We start from the raw sequence: 20,266 nt of genomic DNA, 5'->3' as shown, positions 1-20,266 counted from the left end.
TGCAATACTTGAAGATGTATAAGGGTACGTCTAGACTACATGCCTCTGTCGCCAGAGGCATGTAGATTAGGCTACCAGACATAGGAAAATGAAGCGGCGATTTAAATAATCGCCACTTCATTTAAATTTACATGGCTGCCGCGCTGAGCCGACAAACAGCTGATCAGCTGTTCGTCAGCTCAGCGCGTCAGCCATGTAAATTTAAATGAAGCGGCGATTATTTAAATCGCCGCTTCATTTTCCTATGTCTGGTAGCCTAATCTACATGCCTCTGGCGACAGAGGCATGTAGTCTAGACGTACCCATAATCAAGGTAATATACAAATGGCTTGCATGTTCTTTCTTCTTTTAGAGAGATTAAAATTAGGCTCACTACGCCGTTATCCTTAAATATCAGACCCTTGATGTTCTATTAATATGGAATTCAGTATTTGTCTCTGATTTATGTAAAGTATAAAATTATAAATGATCACAGGCAAAAGGAAACAATGCCTCAGCAATATTGTATCTTGTGTGCAGAATATACAATCATTACATTCATATTTAAATTTAAACCAGTAATTCTTTCATTGTGCTATACATAAAGAGAGTTGTATTCTGAGTCAAACAAATAGCCTGTTTTTAATTTGTGATTGTAAGCAGAATTATACATGGAATATGCAACAATGTGGAGATGAGAATGCTTTTAAATTCTTGTTTCCATAGATGTAAATCTGCTATCAGAATGAAGTATGTTTTTTCCAAACAAGTATAAATTTTGATGTTGGAACAATGCAATCTTTTCAGTACTAAACAGTACATTTCTTGTACAAAAATCTTGTAAGATGTAAAAAAAAAAAATTAAAATACTGTATTGTGTAGCTTCTTCTCTATGTGTCGTTAATGTTCCAAAGAACAGCAACTTTCAGCAAGACTGGTGCCACTATGGCTAGTTTCAGAAATGGAAACTAAACTGAAAAATTTAATATTTCTCAGATTTCTCAGAAGGTTTTTCTAGCAGCAGGTTTTTTCCTAGCACTGTCCAGGGACAATGTGACCCTAAATCCAACTGGAGCCTTTGAGTACTGCTGTAATATACTTAATTATATTAGAAAAGTACCGACTCAGAGGAAAGACAGTCATCTTACTGATTCACAAACAACACTTCCTGCAGCACCTATGATAGATGGCTTTTTGAAAGAATCCTGTACTGTTAGACTACTGATTTATATTAATAAAACTTTGAAATAATTCAGTTTATTATTACAATACCTGTAAGCGACCAGTGGGAACAACAAAACCTCCCAGTTCATTCCATCTAGAAGGGAAACAAAATACCGTATCTTACAAAGTTTATTTAAGGATTGTAAGTTTTGTGATACAGGTCTGCTAAATAAAAGAGGGAAAAATTTTAAAACCTGCTAAAATGAAGCTGAAATCTCTGAGTAGCTGAAAATACCCTTACATGGCTGACAATAATATGGTCATACATACTTGTTAGGATATGTGTTGCACTTAGGTTGCAATGCAAGAAATCCAAAATTAGAATAAGTGTATGCCAAGATCACAACAAATTTTATCAATAAACATCCTTTTTACCAATAATCTGAAATTAAATAATGTATTTGCAGTTATTTAGTGATTTGGGAATATAAAGTGTGTCAGATCATTTCTGTAATGTTTGATAAATTATAATAAATAATCTTTGTCTTCCCAGAAAACTTATTTTTTTATTTTTTTCTAAAAATAGGAGTTTCTTACAATATATATACAAGCAGTAGGAACCAGCAAGATGACAAGTATATCTCCTGGCAACTCTCAGGAGAATGCTTTCTTTAAATTAAAAAATTGTGCTTGCTTTATCTGTTCACACACTGCATATCTTGTTTTAAAGAAAGCTATATAACATGAAGTGCATGCCCTGAAGCAGCAAAAGAAACTGAAAATGAAGAACTGTGTGCTACATCTTTCAAGACTTCAGGACTGTTTAAATATAAAAGGGGAAAACAAACATTTCAGATTTAATTTGTAAAGTATTTATTGTAGCAAGAACCATCAACTACACGATTTTCATAAGTATACATATTTACCCTGAAGATACATGGAACGTAATTAGAAACATATTTTACACTTATCCAATGTGTGGATAATTATAGACTATGACCTTCCTTTTGGTTGCAATCTTTTTCATTCTAACTGGAAACTAAATTATGATTTTCACATTACTGCAATCTTTAGAAAGACACATTCAGAGAGTACATGTTTCAGGCATTTAGGAATATTGTATGTGTATAAATGCTGTTTAAATATGTGTGTGTAAAATTATGTATGTTTACACACACTATCTTTTTTACTTTTCTTGTTTTCATACGTACTTTTCATCTGGCCGCAAGATGCTGCAGTAGGAATCAGGACGATTTACAAAGAACCCTGTTTTCTTCACTACACTTTCTGCAATTACATTCAATCTGTCCAGGACATTACACAGTTTGCTATCAGGAGAAAAAACAAATATTGAATATTTTTATTTAAATGTTCACTAGTTGGAAAGCCTCCTATCAATGATTTTCCTAGTAAGAAAACTTGCAGTTCACACCTTTTCCATATCTATTGACCATGACATTATGTTTTCGTGCCACTTTTCATGACATTATGTTTTCATGCCACTTTTCATGCAATGTTTTCATGCCACTTCACATGATTAAAAGAGGACATCAGTAAATGTTTAAACATTTATCAATCTTCGCATCATCTGTACCAATCACTGCAAAACCACACTAGAACTGCCACGTTTAATGATGAATCCTCATTGACAATGATTTCTAGATATCTATCAGTCATCTAATTCATAATCTATTTAAAAATATGCTTTATTAATACTGTATACCATTCCCATTTTTAAAAACCAGAATGTCAAATAATGGTACTAAGTCAAATGTGTTCCAAAAGGCTAAGTTTATTAAATCCTTGTATTAAATCCTTGTAGTTAACTGTTAGCAACCAAACCTTAATTTCAAAGACTGAAATCAGGTTTATTGACAAGATGTATTTCAAATAAAAAACATGTTGACTATAGTTAGCCTGGTCATCCTCCTCTCCATTTTGAATACTGGCACGTTGACATTCTTTTGGCCTTCAGAAATTTCCTCTCTATTCCAAGATTTGTTAAAATTTAACATTGGCAAGACAGAGATCTTCTCAGCAAACACTTTTAGGACTTCTGGCTACAAGTTATTCAGGTCTACTGATTTTAAAATAATTTATCCTGAGTACACATTGTCTAACATCTTCCTTAGTTACTAATGGACTGCAAAGTATTTTCTAATAGATGATAGACCATCATCTTGCTTCTTTCCAAATACAGATTATAAATACTTATTTCACCAGCTCTGCCTTTTACTATAAATATTACACAAACTCTCAAAGAACTGTATCACTGCAAAATTAAAGTTAGTTCATTTCTTACTTCAAAGTCAAGAATGGACAGCTCAATTTCTTGAAATATAAAAATTCCTCACATTTCAACACCAACTTTAATTCTACTTCCTCCTTTTACGATTACAGTCAGGGGTGGCTAAGCCTGACATTGACATAGTGCATATCAGTCCAATAAACCTAATCACATCTTGTTTGGAACCCTGGGACAAGTTTGTGTTGACTCCTTCTCCTTCATTTTCTTGGTAAGATTGCAGCTACAGTTACATATCAGGTTAACTTATTTTTTCTGTGCCTCAAATAGGTTTCAACTTTACTTATTTCTTTTTGAGAAGGGAAAAATAAGATTTTGAGTAGCCAGAAGCCAGATAGTTTAAACAATGTGTTGATTTTTAACATGACAAAAGTGTAGCATTCACACTGAATCAGTGTTTAAAGAAGATATGAAAATATGGGCTATTTACAAGTACATCTTGTTAGAGAGTTGCTTCTGTACATTTGTATTTGTGAGATACGCACTCCTGATGTTGAGCTGCAGAGCTGCCTTAATAAGCTTAATAATAAGCTATGTCTACAAGGAATGTGCAATAAATGACATTTAGCATTATTTTCAAAATTAGACTGAAACAGCAGCTTTGAAGATACTTATGGAAGACAAAAATGGCACTACTGAAAGACCTGAAAAAGCGCAGATCACCTGACTGATAAAAAACACATTCCAATAATACAGAGAAAATTTAGCCATTGGTCTGTTGTGCCAAAATAGAAAGTTCTATTGAAATAAAAAAGTTTTATGAAATTACTTTGCTTTCCCCTGAATATCATTTAGGAAGTAAAACAGAAAAAATTCTGATGTTAAAATATCCTACTTCCACATTTTTTGAATGGTACATTTTACTTTTGTTTTGCCTTGAAATGACTGTTTCAAAAATAAAATCAAAATGATTTTTGTCTAAACAGCTCAAGTGAACAGTATTAAGACTTAAAAAACAAACAACGCCCCGCAAAAGCTGAGAATTTCAAATAATTGGTTTTCATTCCCATGTACAACAAACCTATTTCTGAAAGCTCAAAATCTTTCATGAAACAGAGCTTCTACCCTTCTCGCAGCTCTAAAAGATCTCTCAAAGCCACCCTCACACTGGCAAAATATAGCAACAAAATTTAAAATACATTTATCCCTGTCGCTGACCACTCAAGAACTATGATGAAATCCATACAGAAAGAATTTGCCCACCTTTTTGTGTATTTGGCCATATCCCAAGGAATATACACAATAGCATGTTCTGGGGGTAAAAACTGATTGAGATATGTCACAGCACCAACAAGTTCTTCACTCAGAATCCTTTCATGCTTTCTTTTTTCACGTTCCTTAATCAAAGCCAAACAAAAAGCATTAACATTTTTGAACTAACAGGTCTAAATGTTAAAAAGTTTATATACAAATTCTTTCAGACAATACACATATTATCCCTGATTTTAGTATTTAATATCTTGTAGGTATAAAACAGGAAGAACAAACAGCATGCATAATAAAATAGTGGGGGTGGTAGGATAGTGTTTATGCAACATTAAGACAGACAGCTAAACAATGTCCCATCATCAAGAAATTCAGTAAAGTTCTAAATTGTATACTAGGAATTATAATCTATGAGAAACAGAGATTTTATATACAAAACACACGTATACACACACCCACGCTTTCCTGAATATACTCCCGACTCAAACATTTATGGAGGAAACCTTTTTCCACAAATAATTTATTGATCACAGACTAAGCATAGAAAGTTTCACCCCAAAGGGTACATTTTCAGAATGTTCTCATTCTCTCAATAGTGACAAAAAAATGAAAGCTATTTTACAACTCTTAACTATAATAAGCACTACTAAAGTCCATTATTATATAACTAGATAATCAGAAAAAAAGCTGTTCATTTTAACAAATATAATTCCCAGTGGTGCAAATGGAATCCACCGCTTACCAGGAAGGAAGGGGGAGAGGAGGGAGAATGGCCACAGGAGACATGTGGCATACAGTGGTCTCCAACCTTTAAAGTAAACCCTAATACCCTTGCCTCACCTCCTTCCATGCCCTTTCTCCAAGGTCCCACTCCGCTCACTCCATCTACATTTCCTCCCCATCCTCACTCACTTTCACCATGCTGGGGCAGGAGTTTGAGCTTCAGGCTCCAGTCTTGGGCCAAAAGGTTTGGAGTGTGGAAGGGGCTCTGGGCTGAGCTCAGAGAAAGGAGTTGGGGTGCGGGGGGGGGGGTGGATTTCAGACACTACTTACCTCAGGTATCTCCTAGGTGGTGATGCAATAGGGCTAAGAAAGGCTCACTTCTGCCCTGGCCTGGCACACTCCTGAAACTGGACAGCATGTCCAGCAGTGGCTGCTGGGTAGGAGGGGCAGGTGGCTCCATTCACTGTACCCCCATTCACAGACAGTGCTCCCACACTTCACATTGGCTGGGAATGGGGAACACTAGTCAATGGGAGTTGCAGGGGCAGTGCTTGCAGCCAAGGGTAGCATGTGGAGACACTTCTGCCCAGCTTCTCCCAGAGACTGCAGGAACGTGTCAGACAATTCCAGGAGCAGTACAGGGCCATGGCACTGCCGGACTGTTAGCAGCCCATTTCCTGATTTGGCTGCAGAAGCCTCCAGGAGATCAAATCTGATTCTAGGAGACTCCTGACCAGTGATCAACATATGGATGGAAAAAATTAGAGGGAATGAATTTTGTTATATGCACAGATATTGAGGTATTGTGCTGATGTGCATCACCAGTAGAAACCAAACACCTAAATAAAATACACATTTGAAAAAAAATTACCATAGGGATAAATTACTCCAGCCATGACACTGATCCTCTCTTCTACCTCCCTTACCCTGAGCAGCAAACAGGAGGCTCCCAGGGGGCAGCTCCAAGGCACAGGGCAGACGCAGCATAGCAGTGGAGGAGAGGCAGCTGAAGTGCCAGCACATGAGACCCTCCCAGCCAATTCAGTCAGGATCACCGGTTAGAGGAAGGGCTGCTGCTGGGAGCCAGAGAAGACATAGCTCTGTGGAAGGGTAGGGAGTGAGGATGGGGATTCTGCTCCTTCCCTGCAGCATTTCCCAGGAGAACCCTGAATCGCAAAGGGGAATAGAGCAGAACTTTGGTCTACTGATGGCCCCATGCCTGCAGATCCTCCAGCGTAGCTGTACTGTCAGAGGACTAGGTGCTGTACAGATGGAAGACTCGGTGACCCTTATGGCAGGGCTGGCAGAGGTACAGCTGCACCAAAGAAGCTGCCGACATAAGGCTGCCTAGCAGCACCACACTCTGTTGCTCTTCTTTCCAGTATGTCATTCTAGCTATAAATATCTTACTGGTATAGAATGCCAGACAGAGCTGCCCTACCTACACTGCTGTTAAAACCTCAAGATGCTATGTATATACCCTGCAGAGAATATAGCTATCAAAAGTTACTGTGCACCTCAGCAGTATAACCTTCTGAGGAATAGGGACATTAAAAAAGAGTAAAGAGTGGGGGGAAGGGGAGGAAGGAAAGGGAGGAAAGAAAGACTGGAGAAGTGAGAAATGGTTTCAAGTAAATAGGACAAAATGAAATAAGGCCAAATGCGAAGTGCTCCACTTAGGAAGGAACGACCAGTTGCTCTCACACAAAATGGGAAGGAGTACTGCAGAAAATAATATAGAGGTCACAGTGGATCACAAGCTAAATATGAGTCAACAGTGTAACAAACATCATTCTGTGATATGTTAGCAGGAGTGTTGCAAGCAAGACATAAATAGTAATTATTCTGCTCTACTTTATGCTCATTAGGACTGACCTGGAATACTGTGTCTAGTTCCAAGCACCACATGTCAGAAAAGATGTGGACAAATTCGAAAAAGTCCAGAGAAGAGCAACAAAAATCTAGAAAACATGACCAATAAGGAAAGATTGAAAAAACCTGGGTTTGTTTAGTCTAGGGAAGAGAAGACTGAGGTGGGGGGCGGGAGGGGGGAGAAACATGGTAACAGTTCTGTGGGAAGATAGAGCTAATTGCTGCCCATCTCCAGGTTCTCTCACAACCTCTGCAGTTGCCAGGAGCAGCACCATAAGTAGCTCTATGAGCTCTGTGCTGAGAAATGGCAAAACAGAACAAAGCAGCAGTCCTCCTCTCTCCGCAGTAGCAGTCTGTGTTCTTAGTGCAGAGAAGAACAGGATCACTTACATGATTTGCTCTTTATTTGTTCCACAAAAGGAAGAGCACACTCTGCTATCAGATACTTCCCAAACAGCAATATCATCTTCATTGGCATTTTGTCAACAATAAAAAGAGGGGGAAGAAAACAAGTCTTTCATGGGGATGGTATTTTTTTTTTGTTGCCAAAACTGGGCATTTTCCCCAACAAAGTCATATTGCAGTGTGTACATTCAGATGTTTTGTTGCCAAAAGGCAGTTTTTGGTGACAAAACTTGGTGGTGTAAACAAGGCTTTAGCCATGCAGTGCCTCCTGTGGCGTGGAGCCTGCAGGCAACTGCCCTGTATGCTACCACTTCATGCTGGCCCTAACTTTTTTATGCAGGGCTAAAAAAAGACAGGCCCTGGAGTTTTTAATAGTATGTTGGGGTGGGAGGTGGGGCTCAGAAAGAAAAAGATTGAGGACCACTGCCTTCCACTTCCCTCAAGCCTGAAATGGAAGAGGAGACTGAGTTTCACTACTCCTCTACTGTCAGCAAATACCTCCAAAGCCCACTGGCAAAGTACCTTTTCCCTCTCTACTATAGTCCATAAATTGACTACTGACCTACTACTGCTATCAGTCATTCTGTTAGCTGAAATGACAGAGCTAAGGGTGGATTTAAAGGTTTCAACCCTGCTAATGAACTATGTAGTTATCTACATGATGTTACAAGAAGCCACTTCTATTTGTAACAGATTCTCATGACCATAATCCCTAAATACGATGGAGGGGGAGTAGCTACAAGCTATGATTTCCAGTAAATCATGCCCAGTGATATGGGGTCAGGTGGCTTCCAAAGGTGGTGGGCTCTGAATTGGTTCCTATGCAAATGCTGACCACCCATCAAATTTGCTCACAGGGCATCAACATATAATGTGGGGCTGAAATAGAGGAGAGTTTGCTCCCCTAGTTTTAATTCAGGCATTTCTGTCAGGATACTCCAATTGTCTGTGATAAGATAGGGCACATGGTCTCTGCTTGTGCAATAGTTGAAGGCTGTGTGGTTGCGGATGGGGAAGTGACTTTGGAATCTTTCAGTAAACATAGGGTGCTATCAGTTCATTGAGAGCTCTGAGCTCTCAAAATAAAAGCCATCATTCATGGCTTGTACCTTGTGAGAGATACTTGAGGCTTGGAGATACAAAACTCTCTGCTTGGTCATATGCAGGTAGCCATACCCTGGATGGCACTTCAGATGTATCCATTGCTGCCTTCAGGGCTGCCTGGGCCACTAGCTGGCCTTCTTTTGTAGTGTTTTTAGATCCTCTCTCTTTCATGGGGCAGCTTGGTCAGGAAAGATATCACGCTGTCCAATGTTAAAAGTTAATATTTGACCAATAAAGCCTGACGGTTGGCCTTGCTCCAAAAAATATCTAAGCATCTTGGATTCTTTCCCTTAGATGAGTTCTGATGGATGTAAAAATACTCCTACAAGAGTGGGGGAGGATATCTGATACTGTTTCTCTACAAGTTTCAGTGTTGGTGATATAAGTTGTTCACATTTGCTACAAAGCTCTTGCCAGATCCTGGAAGCTCTTATTCATGTGGAGAGCAATAGTGGTACCAATGTTGATACTGAGGCCAGGTCTGCCTTTGTTGCAATTTTCTTTGCAGAAATGATTTGAAATGCCTGTGTGCTACATGGAGCACTGAAGATATAGGTTTGACCGTTAGGTGTGGTTTTCCAGCTTGGATCTTCTGGATCCAATGCCACTCAGATTACTACGGAAGATGGATCTTCAGCATTACATTACTTGACTTGTAGGTTTTTGCAGGAAGAAAAGGCAAACTGAGAACCTAATTGGGATGGGAGTCTTTCTGAAACAGAACAGATATCTTCTGTCTTAGTGGAACTGGCCCACTGGGGGTTGGACAAGAACAGGAAACCTTAATTCTGGCATCTCCTAATTTTGAGTGCTTCGTTTTGCAAGCTTAATAAAGTTATTTTACCTTAGTTTTTGTGTATAACAATATAAAAAAATCCCAGTAAGAGCACGTACAATTTATTACCCCACATTGCACAGAAAAGTAGAAGATTGAGTTTACAAATTCACTAAACTAAGAAATCTCCAAAGAGTAAGAGTACCTGAGGTAGAAACGCTCAGTGATTGTGTTGAAGTTGGATCTACTCTTACATGCATAGGATAATACAATTTTCCCCACTGAACACAAGTAGCAGAAGAGCATTAATTTTAGCTTGCTAGTATTGAGCACCTACAGAGACACATTTTCAGCCACACTACAAAAGCCCCGTGAACAAAAACACATAATGATTCACATGTCAGGGTCATGTGAATCTGTATTCACATTTAGTGCTGGCCTTTGAAAACTAAATCTATAAATAAGAGAATCATTTTCTTGCCCACAAAGTATGTCTCAAGCTGTTTACCTCAGCTTCGCACGCTGATTCTTAAAAACACACTCAAACAAGAGCTTTAAGAAATAGAAAATAATGAGACTTTGCTATTTACTACTTCAACTTACATATTCTCAGAATCAGCCTTTGTATTAAAGACTTATATTGCATGCATAAAAGACACCCTTTCAAAAATGAATATGCTCTACAATATACTACAATGTAACAATAACAAAGATTGAGAGAATATGGAATCAGATATAATTAAATGAAAAGCTCCTGTGAGACAGTAGTAAGTATATTGTGAAATAATGAAGACCAATCTGAAATGACATATGATTCTTATATCAAGTACTATATTATCCAAAGAAATAAAAACAAATAAAAATACATCAATAATAGTCATATACCTTTCCTGCATTTCCTTTTTTAGTTAAAAAGATCTACTACATAACTGTATTGTTATTAAATTGTATTTATTTTCTTTAAAATACACATTATCCACATTGTCACAGAAATTATTAAGAAGTTTGTACCAGAAACATTAAGATGATTTTACTCCTTTGTCCTTGAAACTTTTTTGTTAAGAGGCAAAACACAAATTAAGCTTTCTTTTATTTTCCATCATATTTTCCATAGATATACTGCAGTTTTTGTTGGAAATATTCAAAAGTTCAAAGTTTATCCTCTTCAAAATAAAAACAATGAGGAGTACTTTGGCACTTTAGAGACTAACAGATTTATTAGGGCATAAGCTTTTGTATCTTTATGCCCTAATAAATCTTTTTGTCTCCAATATGCCACAGGACTCTTCGGGTTTTTTTTTTTGCAGATCCTGTCTAGCATACCCCCTAAGCCTCTTCACAATGTTCTTTTAAATTTATTTTCAAAGTATTAATGCCCTTTTATAAATGAATTATATTGTTAAATTCAAGGTTATATACACATTAATGTACGTAATTTTGTTCAGTTCCTTTGTTTAAAGATCAAATCCAGTAATCCTCTACCAATGTAAGTAATGTTCTTTGCATGCATACTTCTTGGCATGATTGGACCCTTACTGCCATCACCTATTTTCTTTCTCCAAAAACAGCAGGAAATAAATTGGGGCTTGTGTAGGAGAAATGTATTTGCAATGTTTTTCATTCTCAGAATAAGTTGGGCCCCCTGGATGCTAATCAAGGTCTGTTGATCTCTTCAATAAAGTGGCTACGTTATTAAGGTATTGCATTCAAATACTGCTCAACAGATATTGTGTCTCTGTCAAACAGATCCCTGTATATTTAAGACTTACTTATCATTAGCATCTGAAATATTCTGCTCTCAATACATATCTAAGTTACTCTTTGTTGAGAACACTAATGTGATTTTATATTTCATATTTCATCATTCTTCAGACTGTCAAATCTTTAAGATATGCATTAGACAGAAAGACAAGAAGAATTTACTGTGTTTCCACGCTGTTTTCTACAGCATTACAACAGATTTAATTTGGAAGTTTATCATCAAGACTTCTTGCAGTCATATGATGGATGGTACTGCAGCAGAATGTGGTGGCAAGTAGAGTGAAGCAGGAATAAGAAAAGATGGCCTTTTGATTATAGTACTGGGGACTGGAATCAGAATGCCTAGATTCAGTTCGCTCAAATATTGCTGTTCAAAGTGAGTGATACCAACAGCCTGAGAGGAAAGATGAAGTATGTATTGCAAGATATGTATAATTTTTAAGGATATTTTATTTCTGAAAAACTATACTAGCAGTCTAATTATAGTGTAAGTTACACCAGGATAGGGGAAACAAGTAAAAAAGATCCTCCATTGGTAGGCTCATTGTGAGGTGGAATTAACACATTTATACTCAAAAGAAATGGAGTCTCATGTTTCAATATATAATTTAATCATTCTAATTGCTTCAAAATTGCATGGAAAAATTCCTTTGGGAACCATATCCAGTTCTCCTGTGTTAAAAGGACAGCTGATACATTGAAACAGGTTTAACAATGGATGGGAGTGAAAACACTACAAAAGGAATTTTGCCTGTTTGTTCACGCAAGCTTTGCTATAAGGAGTCTTGTGATTTATTAATTTGAAAATGTGTGTTAGTATTAAATCTATATTTAGTGCAGAACACAATTTTCAGAACCAGCTTTAAGCAGTAAAATTCCCATTGGCTTTAATGAGACCATAATGTAGCATTAACAGCATAATTAATTTTTTTAAAACAAATTATAAGTGTATTGATTATAAGTCTGCAGATGATACCAAGCTGGGATGGGGTTGCAAGCGCTTTGGAGGATACAGTCAAAATTTAAAATGATCTGGACAAACTAGAGAAATGGTCTGAGGTAAATAGGATGAATTTTAATAAGAACATGTGCAAAGTACTACACTTACGAAGGAAAAATTAGCTTCACATACAGAATGGGAAGTGATTGTCTAGGAAGAAGTGCTGCTGAAAGAGATTCAGGGGTCATAGTGGACCACAAGCTAAATATGAGTCAACAATGAAGCACTGTTGCAAAAAAAGCAAACACGATTCTGGGCTGTATTAACAAGAGTGTTGTGAGCAAAACTCGAGAAGTCATTCTTCCACTCTACTTTGTGCTGATTAGGACTCAGTTGGAGTATTGTGCCCAGTTCTGGGCACCACATTTCAAAAAAAAAAAGTGGAGAAACTGGAGAAAGTCCAGAAAAGAGAAAGAAAAATTATTAAAGTTCTAGAAAACATGAGCTATAAGGGAAGACTGAAAGAATTGGGCTTGTTTCATTTCAAAAAGAGAAGACTGAGAGGGGACATGATAGTGGTTTTCAAGTATCTAAAAGAGAGGTATCTTACAAGGAATCTTACAAGGAAAAGGGAGAAAAATTGTTCTCCTTGGCCTCTGATGATAGGACAAAAAGCAATAGGCTTACATTGTAGCAAGGGAGATTTAGGTTGGACATTAGGAAAAACTTCCTAACTGTCAAGGTGGTTAAACACTGAAATAAATTGCCAAGGGAGGTTGTGGAATCTCCATCACTGGAGATATTTAAGAGCAGGTTGGATAGACATCTATAGGGATGAGCTATACAGTGCTTGGTTCTGCCGTAAGGGCAGAGGACTGGACTCAATGACCTCTCGAGGTCTCTTCCAGTTCTAGTATTCTATTATTTATTTGTGCCACACATCAAGTTATAACTGAACAATACTGTACCTTCACAAGATTCAAAATGATAATGGGAGAGCCAAACCTCTGAAGCATTTGATCAAAGTGAAGTGCAGCTACGTGTGCAAACGGATCTGCTTGGTCCACTGGAACAAAGTAAATAAATATATGCAGGAAAAAAAATATCAAAGATTTTGAAATCCTAAATGGTTACTTTTCATTGAATAAAAACAAGGAGTCAGGTGGCCCTTTAAAGACTAACAAATTTATTAGGGTATTACAGCATAAGCTTTTGTGAGCTATAACTCTCTTCCTCAGATGCTGGAGAAAAAGAAACAAAGTGGGGAAGGGGGAGGATACAGAGATGGGAATGTGGCAACAGATACCCTCTGCCTTTCTCTTCAGCACCTGAATAAGTCAGTTGTAGCCCACAAAAGCTTATGCCCTAATAAATTTGTCAGTCTTTAAAGTCTCACTGGACTCCTTGTTATTTTTGATTAAACAGACTAACATGGCTACCTCTCTGCAATCTTTCCTTTCAATGCATTTTTATAAAAAGATTTACTCCCTATTTTTTATAAGAGAAATACAACTCACATCTCTCTATTATTATTGAAACAACAGGGTAAAAGCAAAGGATTTCACTTTATTTTTTTTGTTGTAGTTTGCCAAAAATTAAATAGTTAGAAAGAAACTATTGCTTACCTTTTCTCTAACCTCTTTTTCCACTATTACATACGTTCTATTTCTGTCCTATACATGCCCACTGTACCGGATCCAGATACGTTTTTCTTAGAAGTACCACTGGGCCAGCACTTGTGCAAGCTAGCCAGTGATTCAAATGGCAGGGAGTACTGACTAGCAAACTCAAGCTCAATCCAGAAACGAAAATACACATGTTCTAAACTCTGAGCATGTGAGTTGTCCCAATGAAGACAGAGGGAAAATACCTGTTGACCCCATTAAAGCTAAATGGATTTTTTCAATTGGCTTCAACAGGACGAGGACATCATCCAAAATGTTGTCCCCAAGGGAGACAAACTGATAAATAACTGTTTGGGTACAAAATCATGAGCACAAAGAAAGCTACAGTCTTCAACTACAAGCATTGCCACACTGGAGCAATAATGGGCCGTTGCAGGCACAAAATTTAACATTAAAAAGACACCAAATCTGGTTATATTATTTCTCAAACCCAATTTCAAGGTGGAACTAATTTTTGTGGCTAACTAATAAATATTTTCATGAACTAGAATGTTTATAAAACAATACTGATCCATCTTTAATTGTAGATTCACAGTGAAGAAAAAATTTTTTACAAGATTAATCTTCACCTAATTCTCTCTGGCATTTTTTTTTAAAAGAAAAACCCATTATTTTTCATAGGATACCACAAAGAATATATTGAACATACATGTAATTGGTGGCTTAGGCATCATAGTTGAAATATCTTGAGACCAGTAGAGAGGGACTGAGCCTCGAACTTGAACATAAGAAGAATAGCTCCCTGTAGAAAATGACATCACTGAAGCATCACAAAGTATTTGTTCAGTTTCAACTTCATTAGCAACATCCCCCTGAAATTAAAAAATACATATATTACAGTTCAGAGCTGTATTCACAGATCCTGAAACAACAACCATGAATGGCAGGATTAATTAAAACTAAAATTAGGGGATGTCAAATCGTAAGAGCACAAGAGCTCCCGAGCAAGGACTGTGTTTGGTTATGTAAAAGGAATTTACCTTGTGCAGTAACGACTATTCTTTGAGGTGTGTGACCTCGTGGGTGCTCCATTGTTGGTGATGAGACACTTCAGAGCCACAGAGCAAAGGTTTTTTTAAGCAGTTATCAGTGGGCCGCACATGCATGAAGAGCGTCTCGCACTGCTTTTGCTTTGGTGCCCTGTGCACGCAGCCCGACCTCCTCATCTCCGACTGAGTGATTAAGATTCTGATTAGAGGGGAGGAAAGGAGCGTCATGGAGCACCCAAAGAGACACATATCTCAAAGAACAGTTGTTCCTGCATAAAGTGAATAACTTCCTTTTCTTCTTCATGTGATGTCCCTGTGGGTGCTCCACTGTTGGTGACTATAAAGCAGTACTCAACACGGATGGTGGGAATCAGTCACTGCTTGGTGACTAGAGATAGGACTGCAGTAGCTACTGCTATATCTGCTTCCAATTGAGGCTTTATGATGTAGTGTCTGGTAAAAGTGTGGTTTGATGGCCAAGTGGCAGCTCAACAAATGTTCTTAAGTTGCCTAGGAAAGCCTTGGAAGTTACTTGGGCGGACTGTGCCTTTGGTGGAACTGTCAATAGTTTGTTGTGGAGGGCATGGCACCACAGTATACATGATGTTCTGTATTTGGAGATATATTGCACAGAAATTGATATGCCCTTTGAATGTGTTGCAATGGATATGATTAGGTGTGAGGACCTCCAGAATGACTGTGTCCTGTCTATATAAAAGGACAGAGCCCTGCAAATGTTGAGGATATGGACCATCACGTCCCTGGCAGATGCATGAGGTGTGGGAAAAAAATGTTGGTAGTACTATGGGCTCATTGACATGGAAAGCTGTGCTGACCTTGGGTAAAAATGTTGGGTGCAGTCAAAAGGTCATCGTGCCCTTGGTAAAGACTGTGTATGATGGACCAACCATGAAGGCTCCTATCTCACTAGGCTGTCAAGAATAACACCTTCATTAGTAGGAATCGGAGTGGGCAAGTGCTGTGGGCTTGAAGGGAGGTTTCATGAGACAGTCTAGAACTGGGTTCAATTCCCAGGAAGGGAGTGGAACTCTATGAGGAAGGTAGGTGTTCTGGAGACTTCTCAGGAACCTCATTGTTATGGGGTGTGCGAAGACAGACGATCCATCTACCTGTTCATGGAAGGCCGCTATTTCTGCGAGGTGTACTTTGACAGAGAAGATTAATAAAGCCTCCAGATTTAAGGTGGTATATGTAGTCAATAATATGATGGAGTGGTATGCTGGGAGGATCAATGTGGGCCTGCTAACACCACGAGGAGAACCACTTCCATTTCTGCAGATAAGTGGCTCAGGTTGATAGTCTTCTACTTTGCAGAAGGACAGATCTCACTTGTTCTGAACACAAGGATTCTGTTCCATGGAACCAGATAGTAGCCATGTGTGTAGGTAAAGAGTGTGGGGTTAGGGATGAAGCAATTTGCCTCAGTCCTGAAAGAGGATGTTGTGATGGGACAGAAGATGATAAGACCATGCTATGGACATCAAGTGTAGGAATGGAAACCAGGTTTGCCTGGCCCAGAATGGAGCAATCAAGATGACCAGAGTTCTGTCCGTCCGGATCTTGCATAGGATTCGGGGAATGAGTGGGATGGGTGGGAAGGTGTAGTGTAGGGGCTTGTCCCAATAGATCAGGAACACATTGCCCTGGGATCTCTTGCTTAGTCCTGCTCATAAGCAGAAGATGGAGTTGTGGGTGGAATGGACATGAACGGGATGGAGAGCTCTGATGACATTAGTTGCAACACCCATTGGTCTGATGTTATAGCTGTCCATTGAGCTTGGAACGATCGTAGGCGATGGTGGAAGAGATAGGTGACATGTTTCATCTCTGTAGGAAGAACTGGTTGAATACGCTCAACCGAGAAGTCAAACCTAATGCTTTGTGGCCACCAGATTGGTCGTATGGTGAGACGGGGGGTTTCTGTGTTGTGAGCGCTACTTTGAATGGAATTGATCCGAGACTCGATGTTGCGGTCTCTGAAAAGTGTAATTGTACCTACTTCTTTTATATGGGTAGTACCTCTTGCACCTAAAGGGAGACGTGTACATCCCAAGGGTACAAAGCGTCATCCAACAATCTTTCCCCAAATGGAGGACATCATCCATTTTGTCTGCGAAGAGCCTTTTCTTTTCAAACGGGAGGTCTTTAGGGACTGCAGCCAAAGCAAGCCAGGATGATCTTCTCATCGCAATCGCTGTTGTGGTTGTTCACACGGCCGTGTCTGCCACGTCTAGGACAATCTGCAAACTTGTTCGCAATGATGCATAACCCTCTTGCACCACCACAGATTTTAAAAGTGACTTCTTTGAATCCGGGAGATATTGCAAGAGATCTGCCACGTTGGAGTAGTTATCAAAGTTGTGATTTGATAACAGAGCGGCATAATTTGCAATGCACAGGAGGAGCGTAGCTGATGAATATACCTTCCTGTCAAAGATGTCCAATTTTTTAAAAATCAGGTGTCATGGTCTTGTACTGCGGTGCCTTGGCTCGCTGTTGTGCTACATCAACCACTAATGAGTTTGGTTGCGGATGACTGAATAAGAACTCGAGGCCTTTGGAGAGCACAAAATATTTTTTGTTCACTTGCCTGTTAGTTGGTGATATGGCAGCTAGGGTCTGCCAGATGTCTTCGGCAGCCTCCATATTGGCCTCATCAATGGGGAGAGCAATCTTTGAACTTTGCTGAGGATGCAAGTTTTTCAGCAATCGATATTGTTTGGCCTGCACTTTGGCCAATTGGTCCTCTTGGGACTGAGCCAACCGCTTGAAAAGCTCTTGAAATTGTTTCAAGTCATCTCACAGGGACATATCCACCAGGAAAACCGCCTCATCAGGGGAAGAGAAGGAACTGTCTGCTACTGGTGACTCTGGTTGCTGATCATCTGCCTCCGATAACTGACCCTCTTCCAGCTCCGAGAGCTGAGTCACCATGAGTGTGCTCTGCGAGGGGGGGGGGGGGCGCGTTGGTTGGTTGGTGTCTCTGCTGCTTCTGCGGTTCCACTGGAGCAGACTGATGGGCTGGGGAGCGGTAAGAGCATGGAGATCACTGATGTGACTGTGAGTGACAGCAGCAGCGCGGAGAATAAGCCAACCTATGACGGTGGTCATAATATCGGTCCAATCAAGATGGTGACCTGACGCTATCATGCTGTCTGCTGTAACCGATGTGAGACGATCGTAACGGAGAGTAAGAATAATGTGGTGATCACCCACAGGAGGAAGATGGGGAATATGACTGGTGCCTGTAATAATGACTGTCATGAGACCATGAGCAGTCTCGGTATGGAGATTGAGGCCTCCTCCGAGAATAGTAGTGATCTCTAGGGCTGTGGTGACGATACATGTGCTGCAAGGGAGATGGCTCCAACGGAAAAGTAGGAGAAGGAGATATAGGACTCCTCCTCAATGCGCATCTGGTCCAGGGCTTTCCTCAGTGCCAATGCAGTTGTGCCCGGTGATGATGTTGGCTGCTCCTGGGGCAGCGTCGTCAGTGCCAGCAATGGCGCCAGTGCCGAAACCAGTGACTCGGTGTCGTATCACTCCTCTCTTGGTGCCAGGCGCTCCAGTGCCGACAGCAGCACTGTCATCGGTGCCAGCTGTTCTTGCGGGGCCAGGCCTGCCAGTGCCTGTAATGGACAAGGGCCGCCATCCAGTGCCGATGAAGGTTTCAGTGACAACAGCGACTATGCCGGAGCTACCATTTTTTTGGCTTTTGTGGCTGGAGCTGGAGCAGAGGAGCACAGGACGAGCCCAGAAGTACACAGCCTGTCTCCTCTGCTGATTCTGGTGGTCTCTTCAGGAGGCAAAGAGTGAGTGGGAGACGCCCTTTTCTTTTTTAGCACGGCTATATTGTGAGAGGAAGCTCTCCGCCTCTGCGTCCCTCCCACTGAGAAGTTGCTCTTGGAGCATACAGTTGAAGTGACTTATCAAATAGCAGCATCTTAAGTACATTTCTCTGTTACGGTGAGCTCTGGCCATCAGCTTGCTGCAATGTGCGCACTTCTGTGGGATATGGTACTCCCACAGACATCGTATACAAGCGGAGTGGTCAGCAGAGGCTGGCATCGCCTCATGTCACATTTTTTGAAACCTGGTGACCCAGGCATCGCACTATAACTTTGTGAGTGTGAGTGAGAGAGAGAGAGAGAATGAGTGAAGGTGCCACTACCTCAGGGAGGGCAGCAAAGCCACAAACAGGAAAAGAAACAGGTTCTTGGGTTGTTTTTTTCCCCCTTAATACTAGAACTATAAAAACAAACTACATGTGAATAACTAACTAAATTTAACTGTCTATCTACAGGAAAGAGTAGGTCTGATGAGAAGGGAAGAGAAGCTCAATCTATGCGCAAGGATAGTTGGGAGGAACTGGCGGGAGCCAGGCCATGTGTGACGATCAAAGGGTGCGAATGGTGCAAGACACTAACCGCGCATGCACAGCCCGGCTGTCTACGGCTACTGAAAGTCTCTGATCTGTGGTGCTGGGATGAGCCCAACACCTACAGTGGAGCATCCATGGGGACCACTCGAAAAAGAAGTTACCAAAACCTTAAATGCTTTTCACAAACCTTAAGAAATCCTGCTCTTTAATAAAGAAGGTATGATATAAGACATTCATATAGTTTAATTAAAAATGAAAGTTGAAATTTACTTTACCTCAGAGTTTGCTCCTCTTTTTAGAAATCGAGTTCCAGCAAATTTGCTTGATCTTCTAGCTATCAGAGTGACATACACTGGACGTCCATAGATTAACAATTCTTGTAATTAAGGTTAAGGTTTACACATTTTGTGATTCCAAAACCTTTCATTTACTTTAGTCCTGGCAAATATTAAAATATACTTCAATCATAGAAAATATATTTCATTCTGCTTTTTTTCTGAAAGGAAACTATTTAAAAATAATTTTTAAGACCTCCAGCAATACAGGTGAGCATAATTACTTTTTTACTCTTTCAAAATTCTTTAATGGGTGGGAGAGACATTAATTCCCTTTTCAATAAATCATTTGTATACTGCTTTCCATTTTCAAAGCTCTTTATAATAAATCAACTAATCTTCACAACCACCTCAGGGAGGAAGATAAATATTAATTCCAGTTTATAGAAGGAACAGTGGAGACAGAGCTATTATTAGATTTATCTAAGACCCCAGAAGGAGTCTCTGTCACCTCTGAAACTCCTAATCATATATATGGGTTATCCTCCAATGATTTCTCTGGAAAGCAGTTCACATACAACAGCTGCAGTAATCAGATTAGGTAAAAGCCATAGAAATCTACTATAGAAGTAGTGGTAATTTGACCTCAGTGTAATACTTTGCCAGGAATTGAATTAATCT

General features: G+C 39.6%; 1 protein-coding gene across 2 annotated transcripts in view; it reads right to left on the bottom strand.

Annotated features, from left to right (window-relative positions):
- FIG4 (FIG4 phosphoinositide 5-phosphatase) overlaps positions 1 to 20,266 on the bottom strand; it is a 100,638-nt gene that overhangs the window by 48,074 nt on the left and 32,298 nt on the right. For both annotated transcript variants that reach the window (XM_075923979.2, XM_075923980.2), the window contains exons 8-13: positions 19,586 to 19,686; positions 14,569 to 14,731; positions 13,203 to 13,300; positions 4,652 to 4,785; positions 2,355 to 2,471; positions 1,252 to 1,297 (exon numbers count right to left, since the gene is read on the bottom strand). In XM_075923979.2, the coding sequence (XP_075780094.2) occupies positions 1,252 to 1,297; positions 2,355 to 2,471; positions 4,652 to 4,785; positions 13,203 to 13,300; positions 14,569 to 14,731; positions 19,586 to 19,686 (659 nt within the window). The remainder of the gene's footprint in view (positions 1 to 1,251; positions 1,298 to 2,354; positions 2,472 to 4,651; positions 4,786 to 13,202; positions 13,301 to 14,568; positions 14,732 to 19,585; positions 19,687 to 20,266) is intronic.

Source organism: Pelodiscus sinensis, chromosome 3, assembly GCF_052426305.1.
Source record: "Pelodiscus sinensis isolate ZL-2025 chromosome 3, ASM5242630v1, whole genome shotgun sequence".
In the NCBI taxonomy this organism is placed as follows: domain Eukaryota; kingdom Metazoa; phylum Chordata; order Testudines; family Trionychidae; genus Pelodiscus; species Pelodiscus sinensis.
This window is presented reverse-complemented; position numbering and strand designations above follow the sequence as displayed.